At 42.3% G+C, this 14,216-nt stretch overlaps 1 protein-coding gene across 1 annotated transcript in view; it reads left to right on the top strand.

Annotated features, from left to right (window-relative positions):
- Window positions 1-14,216, top strand: part of Fam102b (family with sequence similarity 102 member B) — a 52,956-nt gene that overhangs the window by 17,232 nt on the left and 21,508 nt on the right. Inside the window, exons 2-3 of the mRNA XM_028757416.1 lie at window positions 5,076-5,196; window positions 9,817-9,846. Of these exons, the coding sequence (XP_028613249.1) occupies window positions 5,076-5,196; window positions 9,817-9,846 (151 nt within the window). The remainder of the gene's footprint in view (window positions 1-5,075; window positions 5,197-9,816; window positions 9,847-14,216) is intronic.

Below are 14,216 nucleotides of genomic sequence, written 5' to 3'. Positions count from 1 at the left end.
ACTTAAGTCCTTCTAGGCCAGGGGCACCAGGTAGGCCCAAGAGTTAACAGATGATACTATGCATCCAAACACTAAAGAAAGAGGCCAGCAAGATGGCTCAGCAGGTAAAGGCACTTGCTACCAAGGGGACAGACAGCCTGAGTTCAATCTTTGGAATCCAGACAGTAGAAAGAGAACTGATACAAGTTGTCCTCTGACCTCCACACACATGCTAGGACATGTTAATGCCGACATACATACACTCAATGACGTATACACAAATAACTTAAAAAACGATTAAAGAGCCCATCAGACTTGGCAATCTATTGCTCACTAGTGAGCAGTTTCAGTGGAGGGCTGGGGGAGAAACCTGACTGGGATATTGGAAGATAACTGGGACGTGCAATAGGTCTACTCTACATAGTGCCTTAAATTCAGCTTAGCTCTTTTTCATAGTAGTGAAGTTGGCTAAGCTACTTAATTTCTCTCAGTTCCTATACTGAGGAGATGGAGTGGCATTACAATGTATTGAAAGCACTCACTCGGTAACTACTGTCAACATTGTCATTAAAGCGAAAGTCAGCCGGTAGGGATGGAAACCAGAAGTGTGGTTTTCCCCTGCAAGATGTAATACCATACTCTTTATTAAAACCTGTTCCTTATATGCTACAGTCCCTGCCCATGTTTTATATTGCTATTATTAACCTGGTTTTTCCCCCGAGTCTACCAGACTTCCTGTCGGTTTCCTCCACTCTCTAGATAAACTAGGTAAACATGAAATACTTCCCACCTAATTGTATTTAAAGACAACAGGTGCATGCAGAATTCACTTGGAATCTTTAATGTTGTTGTTGTTCAAGTGAAGCTACACTCTATTTGTACAAATGGTAGCATATATGATTTGGTATATGAAATCATAATAAATATGCCACATTGTAAGAGTGTTTCAAAATAGATAAAAATCTAGTATGTGTTTCTAATTAGTTTGGTTGGAGAATTACTGATATTTCATAAGCAAGTAAATAACAATAACATTAACCAATGTTTGGGGGCTTTGAAGTATTTGTGTTTTGTTTTTATATCTAGAATAGTTAGCTTAGTGACATTTTAAGGTCCAGCTATGAATTGGATCCAAAGGACCATGTGGTGAAGGTTTGTTCCTAGTTTGGCACTGTTAGGAGGTAATGGAACCTTTAAAAGGTCGGAAGGCTTTAGGTCAATAGGAGTCATGCTCCCAGAGGGATTGTGTAAGTCTGGCCCGTTCTGTCATTTTGCTTACTTGCTGTGGAGAGAGAGGCTTTCGATCCAGCACATGCTTCCTCTATGATATGCTGCCTTGCCACAGGCCCGGCACAACAAAACCAGTCAGTTGTGGGCCAAAACCCCCAAACAATGAACCAAAGTCAACCTGTCCTTTTTATAAGTTGATTTGACTCAGACGTTGGTTATAGTGACAGAAAGCTGAACAAAATGAGGTCGTTTGGTTTCCATATATTAGACAATAAAAAATGTTCACCAGGTGACTATTTAAAGCAACTGGAAAATAATGGCTTTCAATGTTAAATATTTTTTTTAAAAAAAAAAGGTGGTCTTGTAGTGCAGCCCATACTGGCATCAAACTTGGAGTCCTGCTCCTCCAGCCTCCTCCTCAGTACTGGGATTACAGGCCTGGGTCTCCATGCTGGCTATGCCGGATGTAACTTTGTTCCATTTTGAGATTTTTCAGCACTTAGTAATAGTCTTAATTTCCAAGTTTTTACTTTAACAGAGGTTTACATGTATGTATTTTAAAGATGAAGCCTTGTCAACAACAAAGAGAAAGTCAACAGGTAGGGCGGGAAACCACAGTCCCCTACGCTATTCGTTCTGATCCACCTAGCAAGGAGTCAGCCCTCAGACTGCTGTGCTGTCTCTGGTGCTGCTCCACTTGCACAGTAAGGGTAGACGGCAGGAAGCTGGTTTGCAGTCCATGAAGGCCGGCCTCTGGGTTATGAATTGGTAGAGTAAGTCCAAAATGGCAAAGGAAAGGCTGAACCCAGGACTTTTGTTTCCATTAACATGCTTTAGGGGTCTCTGTTCTTTTTGTTGTTTTTAAAGAACATCTTAATCCTGTATAGTAGATGTGATTTCTTTTTATTACTACATGTATCTGTGCATGTATGTGTGGTGGGGGGTGGGGGCTCATGCACATGCCTGGATGTAAGAGGTGAGGTCAAAGGTCAGCGTAGGAGTTGGACCGTCACTTCAGCCCATGTTTTTTCATTTGAGAAATTCTCTTCCCCCAACATTGACTCTGTTTGGATGAAGTTGTGTTCTGTGCTGTTCACTTTGGCCTGTTTCTCCCAGTAAGAGCTTCTCCTTGGGTGCTAGCTTAGATGTCACTGCAGCTCTCAAGCTGAGAGAAGCTCTGTGCGGGTGGAGGGAGCTTGGCATCTTGAGGTTTTACTACATTTGAGATGGCTGGACCGTTTTGTTGGGAGTCCTCAGTGTCCAGCTCATTAGTGTTTTCCTGATGGATGCATGCCTGTCTCCAGCATTGCCAGAAACAGCTAAGGAGGAAGGGTCAGCACTGACTCATCTTTCAGTATGCTGTCGTCACACCCTTGAGGCCTGCCCTGGGGTCAAAGGCCAGAGTGTCATCTGTTCCCCATCAGGGGAACCCCGTCAGGGTCTGGCTGCTTCTAAAACAGTGTTCAATCAATCCTTCCACCCTTGGCCTGTCCTTCATTTTGTTTCAGAACCAATTTAAGATTCCACTCTTGGCTTTCCACATTACAGCATCAGGTTCAGATTTCCTCCGTTGCTAAATTAGTTACCATTCCTGTCTGTCCCTGACTGCTTGTTTTTGTTTACCTATGAGATGATACAAACAACAACAAAACAAACTTGGTAAGTTTTGGGGAGAAAGAAGAAGAAGCTATCTTCAGATAGCTAGAAGTTTATATGTGTTTTTCTAAGGACAATAAACTATCATGTTTTTTTAAAAAGTCTGATTTTGGATACCTGATCCTACCCCAGTGGTGTTAGTCACAGAAGCGAGCACGTGCCTTGAGGTGAATTCCTGCCGGTCCCAGGTCATCAGCATCATCTCCATGCCTTTTTTAGGAGCTCCAGACACATGGCTGATGCTGTGAGGAAGACAAGAACTAAAAGTCCTGTGGCTTTTTTTTTCCTGAATGTTTCTGAGCTTCTTAAAAGTTTATCTACAAACCCAACCGCAGTGATCTTGATGGACATCTGTTTTATTCCCAGAGACAGCAACGACTTGGCACACTGTTGTGTTCATCCCATGTGTCCTTTCCTCCATTTTTTAAATCTGAATTTATCTAAATTTATCTAAATTCTTACCTTACCCATCAGCCTCTGTTGCTCCAGAGAAATGATCCTACTCTGTACTTCATGAGGACAGGAAAATCAACCTCATTGTATCTGTGCTGTCAGGATCCATCACAGGAGACGGGGTGGGAAGACCGTAAGCCAGAGGTCAGGGAGGACTGGACAGAAACAGTGTCTTCTGGCCTGACAGGAATATTGCTCTCATGAGCTCACAGCATCTGTGGTGGCCTGCACAAAATCAACCCTGTCAACATCCCAGCATGGAGTAAGGAGGGCCCAAGATCCTTCACGCCTGACTGAGGAGCTAGGCATGACATTTCATGTCAGGCTTTCTTTAGAGATGTGCCTCTATGGATGCTCCTATACACATGAGTATATGGGCTGCACACATTGGATTCAGTGAGTTGTGAGAAGGGGAAGAAGAGGAGGAGGGGGTCAGGGAGAGGAAGAGGATAATGACATGACATTGGAAGGGAGTGGGAAGTGGGACCGGATATGGGAGGATTTAGGGGAGGAGTAGGAGTGATTGTGACCAAAATACATTTTATGTGCTTGTATGAAATTCTCAATAATTAATAAATATATTAAGGCCAGGTGGGATGGTACTTAAGAGGCAGAGGCAAGTTGATCTCTTTGAATTCGAGGCCAACATTGTCTACATGGTGAGTTCCAGCCAGCAGGTCTACACAGTGAGACCCCCCCACCCCCTCCATCCCCACCCCCGATCTCTCAAAAAAAGTATATATAAAATAATATACATATTAAAATTTTATGTTGCCTATATTAATTATGTTGATGAGTAAATGTAGAGAACATTCCTTTGCTTTATCCATCTTTCTCTATTTATAACCATTCTCTTCCCCCATTTTCTATCTCTTTCCATAAGCAAGAAAATCATTTTCCTTTCTAAAGCAAAGTCCCTTGAACCTACACAGAAGAATAAAGAGAACATCTTGTACAAAAGTCAGGAAATTTGGAAGAGGAAAGTTGTTGAGAAAACAGAAGACTTAGGGCTGTGGGCAAGGGGCTTCAGAGTTAATGGCTTGAGCTAACTAAATTATCTTGAGTTAACTCCCGTCCTGTGGCCTGTGCAATTCAGGAAATGGCAACTGCATTTTAGCATTACTGTGAGATTACATGCCATGTTATAAACATGCAGTTCATGTTGCTGAAGTAGCTAGAGAGAAAGTAGGGTATCTGTGTGTATTTCTTTCTCTTGCATGAAGCCCTGCAAGGTTAGAAATTCTGTCTGTTATCTTGTATTTTAAACATTCAGAAGTATGCTCAGCACACAGGAAGTAAATGAACATTGAAGACTGATTTTAAACTGATTGATGAGTAAGTTAACTTCTTTGCATTTCGAATAGCCAAGTATTGCTGTTCCACTGCTTGCACATACTGACCGTTCCATTTGTATGTGTGCCTGTGTGTGCTTGAGTGTGGAAGTCAAGTAGCACCTGAGGTGCTCGTCACCTTTATAGAGTCAGAGTCTCTAGCTGAACCCAGAGCTTGCCATTTGTGTAGTCAGCTTGCTCCAGGAGGTCCCTGTCTCTCAAATGCTGTGATTGCAGACATCCGGCTTTTACATGGTCCAAACTCGAGTCCTTGAACTTGCAACAAGGAGTTGTCTCACTGATCTGTCTCCCCATACCTACAAATACTGACTTCTATCTAGCTTTTCACTGTAGACTTAAGTGAGGTTGTGAGTGTTTTTAACATAGTAGTTATTGGCATTTCGGTTTCTGTTTTTTCCTATTCAGGGAGGTGGTGCAAGCAAATTGTGTTCACTGGAGAAAGAAGTTCTCGTTTATGTGCAAAATGAGTGCCAGCGCCTCCACCGGCATCCTGGATCCTTGTATCTACAGAGTGTCTGTACGGAAGGTATAAAAAGGGCCTATTATTCCTCCCCTTTCAGAAACCATAGTCAGCTACAGTCACCAACTCATATTCAGAAAAACCAAGGCTCAGAGAAATGAAATAACTCACCCAGATTTACAGATGTATTACATTGTTAATGAATGGTAAAGGGAAGACGCAAACACAAACCTCCGTCCTTGTTTGTATGTCTTTTGTTTTTATGTGTGAGACTGAGGAAACGTACATGTAAGATCCTGATTTTTTAATTTAAAAAAAGAGCAGTCTGTTAGTCACTGCTATTAATGAATTAACTATCAGCTCTAAACTAGGAACTGCATAGACAAGCCTGACAGTGGAAACCCTGTAATCATGACAACTGGAAATGCAGAGACAGGAAGCTCCCAAGTTCAAGGCTAGCCTGAGCTACATAGCAAATTTAAAGCCAGCCTAGGTTGTGTCATGTGACTTTGCCTTTATAAACAAAGACCCAACAGTGTGTCTTACATTTTATACCCATTTTCTTGTTCTGATTTTTCAGAAACAAGGACTCACTAGCTAGCTAAAGCTGGCCTGGAACTCACACATGGCCTGCACTTGTCTCAAACTCGTGATGCTCCTTTCCTCTGTCTCCCAAGCGTTGGAATTACAGGCATGCCACCATGCCCAGCTTTATATACCTTTAAGCTGCCAAAGTACATGTATGTGTTGGCAAAGATAAAGGCTTAGAATGAGAGTCCTTTGCTCTTTCCCACTCCATCCTGCATCTTTCTGTGTCAGATAAAAAGCTATATTCTTAGATCTGCCATCCCATGTTTTGAGTGAATTGATAGCACTATGATGCGGGTGGCCATATTCTAGCCTTTTTTAATATTGCTTAATACACTCAGTTAGAATGTAATAAATGCATGTGTACAGAAGTGATTTACAACTTTTAAGTCTTCATGGAAATAGTTGTGTTTGGAGCAATGGTAATTGAGCCGAGGCTTCTGCCAAGGAAGTTTGGCACAATGAAGGCAGATGTGAACTTACACCAACCTGACTTTGAGCCCCAAGCATGCCACAACATACCAACCGTGAGACCTTGGGCAAGTCGGGCTTTAAATCTAAAGAGCTAGTCCTTGGTTGCCTCTGAGTGTAGGGATCAGCTGACAAAACAAAGCATTCTGCCTTCACCGTGCTGTTTTGACTGTGCTCACTCATCAACACCCTGTCTGGATATACTTCTAATCATGAACCTTGAAGGATGATGTGCTAGTCTTTGCATTTTAAGAACAACAAAACATATAACCAACTTAAAGTAAAGCCCACCTACAAATCAAATAAGCTCAAATTCTAGTAAGATAAACAGAAACTATAAATGCCAGTTATACCAGGACATACCTCAGATAAACCCTTTCTCATAAGGGTTTGATATATCCACTGGGACGTGTCTTAGTTTGCTTCCCACTGCTGTGATAAACATTATGGCCAAAGCAACCTGAGGAGGGACGAGTTCATTTCATCTTACTGGTCACCGAGAGAAGAGAAGTCAAGACAGGAACTAGGGACAGGAACGGAAGCAGAGGCCATGGAGGAACACTGCCTACTAGCTTGCTCTGTCAGCTTCTTTACACACCTCAGCCCAGGAGTGGCACCACCCATCAATCACTAATCAAGAAGCTGCCCCCTTAGACCTGTCTACAGTTTATTTGATGGTGGCATTTTCTCAATTGATATTTCCTCTTCCTGGATGACCTGAGCTTGTGTCAAGTTGACAAAAAAAAAAAAAAAACCTAAGTCATATGTGTTAAACTAGTAAAACAGACCCAGGGTCAAGGCTTAAACAAAATGGTACAGAAGCCGCGTCACAACTTGGGGTAAATGTAGTAGCTGTGCCACCTATAGCATATGGTTCCATCTTCAGATCTAAGGGCAGCTCCAGCCTTGTTCTCCCTTAAATAGTGACATAGGGACAGACATGATTCAAAACTGGTACCTGTGTCTTTTATATGCATCCCTCTAGTTAGAACCTAGCCCTGTGACCCACACCAAACCGTCATTCATGGTTGGGTGGCCAGTAGGTTCTAACATTCCAGAAGAGAATTCGCTAAGTTGCCAGTGATCTGCTGTATTTGGCTATTCGGGGAGTTGAGATTATTTATTCTACGTAGCCTTTCCTAAGTATTGTATGAAAGAAGCATCAGAGAACCCATCTATTTAAACATGTTAACCATTGCCAAAAAAAAAAAAAATGTAAGGAAAGTCACAAATTAGGGGAAACTATTTGTCAATCAGTCCAAAAAAAAAAAAGCCATTAATCGAGAAAGAACACCTTTACACAATATTAAAGAATCAACAGCACTTATGAGAAGTTGATAGGTGTCAATATGTTTCCTCCCCCAAAAGTATTGTAAAAATACAAAATATACCCAATCTTACACAAATTAAAACTACAAATAAGATACCATTTTATGAACAGATTTATGAAAAGATTGAATTTGTTAGAGATCCCTGCTGCCTAAACAGACATAGGGAAGCAGCTCTAGTCACCTAGAGTTCCGGATGTCTGATACTTTACTTTCTGGTGAGAACTGGGTAACAGAAAGCAAGTGTGTAGCAAAATAAAATTAGTTCATATAGCAGTGAATGTTGCACATTTAAAAGGGGGGGAGGAAGATAATGGAGAATAACTTAGGGAAGAGTGTTGCTTTAGAAAACTGAGGAGGTATTGCTGCTCTCTGCTCCAGCACTGGGCAGAAGCAGCACGTGGCCACGCCTGACTTTTTAAATGGGTCTCCGAACGAGGTCCTCATTCTTATACAACAAGCACTCTTACCAACTGAGCTATCCCGCCAGCACTTTTTGATAGATAGGTTGGTTCCCAAGTGCAGAGAGTACAGGCATATGCCACAGGCATACCATACCTGATTCACTGGGAAATTTTAATAGGAGAAGCATTTATAACAGTGATTCTCAACCTGTGGATCATGACCCCTTCGGTGGGGTTGAATGACCCTTTCACAGGGGTTGCATATCAGATATTTACATAAAAATTTGTAACAGTAGTAAAAGTACTGTTATGAAGTTGCAATGAGCTTTGGTTGGTTGGTTGGTTGGGGTTTTTTGTTGTTGATGGGGGGAGTTGTTTGCTTGGTTTTGTTTTTGTTTTTGTTTTTGTTTTTGAGGCAGGGTTTCTCTGTATGGTACTTGCTCTCCTGGAGTCAAGAAACTTACTCTGTAGATCAGGCTGGTGTTAAACTCAGAGGTCTGCCTGACTGTGCCTCCCAAGTGCTAGAATTAAAGGCATGTTCCACCACACCCAATGAAATAATTTTTATATTGGAGGTCACTACATGAGGAACTGTATTAAAAGGTCACAGCATTCATAAAGTTGAGAGCCACTGTTTTATAAGATCATGCTGCTGCTTTGGTGGTGGGAGAGTTGGTTTTAATGTCTCACAGTAGAAATGCTTAGGTTGGGGAAAGCAGTTTCACACAGAGATAGTCCATTATTTGGCACAACCAGATACCCAACTAAAAGTACAGGTTTCTATTAGTTGCATGGACAGTGAGAGCAAATAACTAAGGAACAGCTAGCATTCTTTCTGTAGAAGCAAACTAAAGGAGTGGATGCTGGAAAGGAAAGGCAGGAGGAATAGCAGCCTGGGAAGCAGTAGGTGTAGCATCAGGGAGGCGTGGCATTGAGGCGTGGCATCAGGGAGGAGGTGTGGCATCGAGGGAGGTCATTGACCAAGCTATCACATGCTGCTGAGAGACTAAGATGAAAACAGGGAGCTTTTCGCTTCTGTAAAATGAAGGTCACTGGGGATCCTGAGCTACTAGAGAGGGAGAATGAGGACAAATCCAGCTGAAGAGGGCTAACTAGAGTTGGATAGAGGTTTACACCTTTTGAATTTTGACCATAAATGACAGCAAGTTAGGGAGTCACAGAATCCCTAATGGATGTTTCCTTATGTTTGTTTAAGAATGGCACCATTAAAGGACGTGAGAACAACCTAATACTGAAGAAATTTCGCTAGTTCATATGGACTAGAAACAGTGGCAGGAAAGGGAAAGAGCAGCAGATAGTCCTAAGTAGTGACAGAGCTCCCTGTGGACCGTCTAGACTTCTTTAAATTCAATGTGTAAAAGATAGGCATGATAGATAGTGTATCAGAGTCACACAAGGGAAGTGACAACTCTTCAGTAAACACATTCTCAAAGTGACTTTGAAGAAAGGAAGCTCTCTGTGATAATAAGAGGAAACGGAGTGCACAGAGTCTTAGGCATTGTTCTAAGTGCCTTCCTCACACTTGGCCCTCACAGCTATGTGGTATCCTAAAAGCAAAAATGTGGCCTACTGTCCCAATATCCAGGAAGCTGAGGTGAGTCACTTGAAGTCCAGAAGCTCAAGGTCAGTCTGTGCAGCATATAGAGACTCCATATCAAAAACTAAATAGATAGATAAAGTTTCAAGCAAAGGGAAAATTTTGGTCATTTTAAAGATGTTATTGATTTGAATAGTCAGGTTGAAATCGCTCAGTGTATATTGTCTGAGACATTTACTAGCGTATAAATGTCTACTTTGGAATTGTGTGACACGCATATAGTCTTACATCCTTCATCATACAGTGTCCTTCCTTATAGTGTCTTCTGTATTTGCAGGAATTAAAAGGTGGGAAAGCTTACGCAAAGGTAAGTAAATGTTCTTTAACTCTCTTTGTAGTTTATAATGTTGCTATTGCAACCTGTAGGTTTTTAATTGTTTCTCAAGCTTGGCTCGTTTTTAAGTACAGCAAACTAGAGATTGAATAACTGGATTTAACAAAATATTAGAATACTCTTTCTGGGGACTGGAGAAATAGCTTAGTGATTAGGAACATTGCCAGTTCTCCAAAGGACCCAGGTTGGTTCTGTTCCCAGGACCCAAAAGTGACTAGAACTCTGTCTGTAACTCCTGTTCCAGAGGCCCCAACCCCCTCTCAGGCCCTGCATGCACATGGTGCCCAGACCTACATGCAGGCAAAATACCCATACTCATAATAAAAATAAATGAACCCTTTTTGTTTAAAAAAAAAAAAAGACTATTCTGGAAGCTTATTGTGGGCTGTTACCCCGTAGTATCAGTCTCCTTGCTAGAGAGTGTTCTCTGGTTTTCTTGAAATCGTAGCTTACTGATAACACAGAATAATTAGGTATAAAATATTGCTGCTCCAGAATTGGTTAATCCACTGACTAAAGAACATGGTCAGGGATCCGTTATCCCCTTCCCTCAATGATGACCTTAATCTTAATTACTATACCTCAACATCACATGTCTAGTTGCTCAGTTTTTTTAACATAATTCATATGCACAAAAACCTAGCTAGTCTCTGTATATTATTTTTGTTGAATAAGTATTTCCTACATGCTCTTAGAGGACTCCACCATATGTTTTACTGAGTATAACTGAACCTTATACCCACCCTTAACCATCTGCAGCCATAGAAACGAATTGCTATTGTTAAATTAGACTAAGCACAATGTACCAATGATGGAAGGATGGGTCCCTCTGTGTGCACAAGGATAAGTACAGAGATTGAATCTCTGGAGAAAAGTGGACTAGCAGGGCCCAGAGCTTTAGGCAGGCAGACAAGCAAGGTCTGCTGTTGCTGATAAATGTTCATGGCTTTTTTTTCTCTTCTAAAAGCTTTTAAGACAATATTCTCTCACCTTTTATGAAGACTATTGCCTTAGACTACGCCTGCATTATTTTCTATTGGCAGCCACTGTTGGCCACCTGCTTAGTCTGGTCCTTGTTGTCTAACTCCATCTTCCTTAGTCCTGCCAGAGTGATCTTTCTAAAATTAAAACGTGATTATATCATTCCCCACTTTTAGTTTCTCAGTCGTTATTTGTTGTCTGTAAAGGAAATTGGAAATTCTATAAGCTGATAAATAAGACCCATTGTGGTTTGCAGATCCTTCTTGCTGCCTCATCGCCTCTACCTGCCGCCTGTGTTCTGTCTCTCTCTTCTCTCCCACCCCTCAACCTTAGGAGGCATCTTGCCATCATACCCTTCTGAGAGTATCTATCTCGTGCTATTTTAGCTTCTTTGCCTTGTGACTTGACACCATGCATGTCTTCCTCCCTCCCCTTATCCTGTCAACTCATGTGTCATTAAGATTCAGCTTAGTCATACCTTCCCACTGAGAACTTTTCTTCTCTCTGTGTGTCTCCCTTTAGCACAGCACTTATCAGACAGCACGGCAGGAATCTGCTTTCTGTTTTCCCATACTAAACTATGAAAGTAAGAATAAAGGACTCAGGGATAGCTCAGGGCACAGGATGAGATAGACCCTGGGTTCCATCCCTAGCAGCGAGAATGGGGAAAACATTCTATATTCCCAATTTATGCCTAATATTTACCTGGAATATGAATGTTAACAATTATTTTCTGAATCAGTTAATGTCCATCACAAATATGATATATATGCATGACATATTTATGAGACATATATGAAACGCGTGTATAGATAGATATTCATGTAACAGTTATATTAGTGGAGCCAAACAAAGTCAAAAGGAAATATGGATTCTGTGACATATTGCTATACTGTGTGTAATGTAAGTTCTTGGAAGACAGAATATTTTTCTTTTACCTCACTGTTCTCCTGGATCTAGATAAGAGTCTGGCACATAAAAGGTACATTGGTGTGTTACTTTCTTAAAAGTGACTGTCTTGTTTGGGTTTTGCCACTATACCAAAGTACAACACACTAGATGACTTAAACAAAATACATTTAGTTCTCACCATTCTAGATGCTGAGAAGTCTAAGGTCAAAACGCTGGCAGATTCCGTGTCTCTGGAGAACCTGGTATGCAGATGATTGACTTCTCAATGTGTCACCATGTGGCAGATTGCAGAGAGAGGATGCAAGTTCTCTCCTCTACTTAAAGTGCATTCATCCAGGCATTAGTGTAGAGGTAGAACACAAACTGAGGCATATGCAAGCCCCTGGCTTTGATCCCCAGCACCAAAAGTGGAAGGATTCATTAAACTGTCTATGAGGGCTTCCATCTCAGGGCCTGATTACCTCCCAAAGCCTCCACCAGTCCATACCATCCTACTGAGGGTTCAGCTTTCAACATAGGAATTCTAGAGAAACAGAAGCATGCAGTCCATAGCAGAGATTTCAGTGACCATAGAAAACCAGTATTGGAATGGTAGATGGTAAGTTGATGGGCAGCTAGCCTTTATCAGCATTGGACTCCTTTATTAGCATTGGAACCTTGATGTGACTAGAACTGAAAACTATTAGATTGCCTAAGAGAGTGAGTTCAAGAGTGGCAATGGCACTGAGTTGACTTTGACACCTTATGGCCAGCAGAGGTATGGGGTGAGGAGGGAAGGGGAAGTTAATTGATCCAGATGGTCAGAGACAACATAGACAACCCTTTCAAGTAGGGTTGTTCTTGTGGTTTCTCTTTGCTTTTATTTTGATGGAGGATAAACCAAAAAGTGATCCAAAAGCCTGGAGAGATGTGGGACAAGTCTCGGCTTGTTCCTTATGATAGGAGAGAACCCAGCATGTTTCTGTGCTGGTAGGAGTGGTCTAGTAGAGAGGGGTAAAAAGAGTGCCAAAGAGCAGGGGAAACTACAGAATGAACACAGTAGGCAAGAGGCCTCAGGAGCACAGCCACGTCAGCCATAGTCTCTGAGTGGGAAGGCAGCGGAGGCCCAGGTGCAGGCGGTGAGTGGCTATGGCTGGCAGAACGAGCTTCTGGAAGGATGCTAAGTGCCCTCGACTGCCCTTAATTTCTGAGTCAAATAGGCAGCAAGGCCAGCTGCAGAGACAAGAGCAGGAAGAAGCACTGGAGCTTTAAAGGGGAGACTTATAGGAAATAGTACGTGTTAGTAATAGATGATCGATCGAATAAGTCACGTGTGTCTTCACATGCTCACACACATGTTGACTTGCATGGACCTACGCTGGCCTTTCCTCCTGTGACAGAAGGCAGTAAGACTGAACTAACCAGGTGAAAGTTAAGCAGCTGTGTCTTGAAGTGTGCCTGTCTACTGTATTGGGGGCTTACAGGATTCTCTAGGTTCTTACTCTTTACTCCTTGCATACCAGTTCAAAACCAGTGAACTAGTGCAATTAAAACCATCCCCTTGCATGACCCTGAAAGTGGGCCTAGGGCGATGGCTCATGGGGAAAGTTCTTGCCACCCAAATGTAAGAACTGCAGTCTAGAGCCCCAGAACCAAGCACAGTAGCACACAGCTGTGCTACAGTGAGATGGGAAGTAGAGACAGGAGGATCCCTGCAGGCTAGCTAAGCTGGCAGGCATAGCACAGTGGCAAACACCTGGCTCAAACAGGTGGTGGAAGCTAAAGCCTGGGGTTGTCCTCTGACCTCTGCATGTTCACTGTCGGGTGTGCATACCTACATAGATACATACATATACATGCATTATACACACAGAAAATCTTGATGCAAATGACCTCAGGAACATTTGAAACACCTAGTGTAGTTTTACTGCATGTATGTAGAGATATGCTTAGTTCACACTTTGTTCATCACAATTGTATACACTTAGTTATGTAGACATAGACTGCTAAGATAACAACAATAGAGGGGCACTTGAGTCTGGGTTAAGCAACATCAGAGGAAAACTAGAACAAGCTTTGATAATGGCAGAAGATGGCATCTCTGGGTAGCGATGTAGAGGCAGAACACATTTAAACTGAACTGGGTAGCAGCAGAGAGGATAGAGAACTGTGAGCTTGGGAAGAAAAACCCGCCATAGAGAGACTCAGCTGAAGATCATTAGCAAGGCCGAAGGGAAAAAGGTGTCCCTGCTGAAGAAGGGACGAGCTTCACTGGAGTTCTTTCGTGAGCATGTGGACAATGAGAATTTAACCTGTACCCTGTAACCACAGGCCCCAGTGGTTAAAGCGGCATAGAGTAGGATCCAGAACAGGAGTTTGTGGGTAGCTGCACATGAGCCCAACTACTTGTTATCTCCCACAGTGTGACATGAGTGTCCGTGCTCCTGTGAGTGAGTCTCCCACAGTCTGAC

This window comes from Grammomys surdaster, unplaced genomic scaffold (assembly GCF_004785775.1).
Source record: "Grammomys surdaster isolate TR1022 unplaced genomic scaffold, NIH_TR_1.0 126158, whole genome shotgun sequence".
Classification (NCBI taxonomy): Eukaryota; Metazoa; Chordata; class Mammalia; order Rodentia; family Muridae; genus Grammomys; species Grammomys surdaster.
This window is presented reverse-complemented; position numbering and strand designations above follow the sequence as displayed.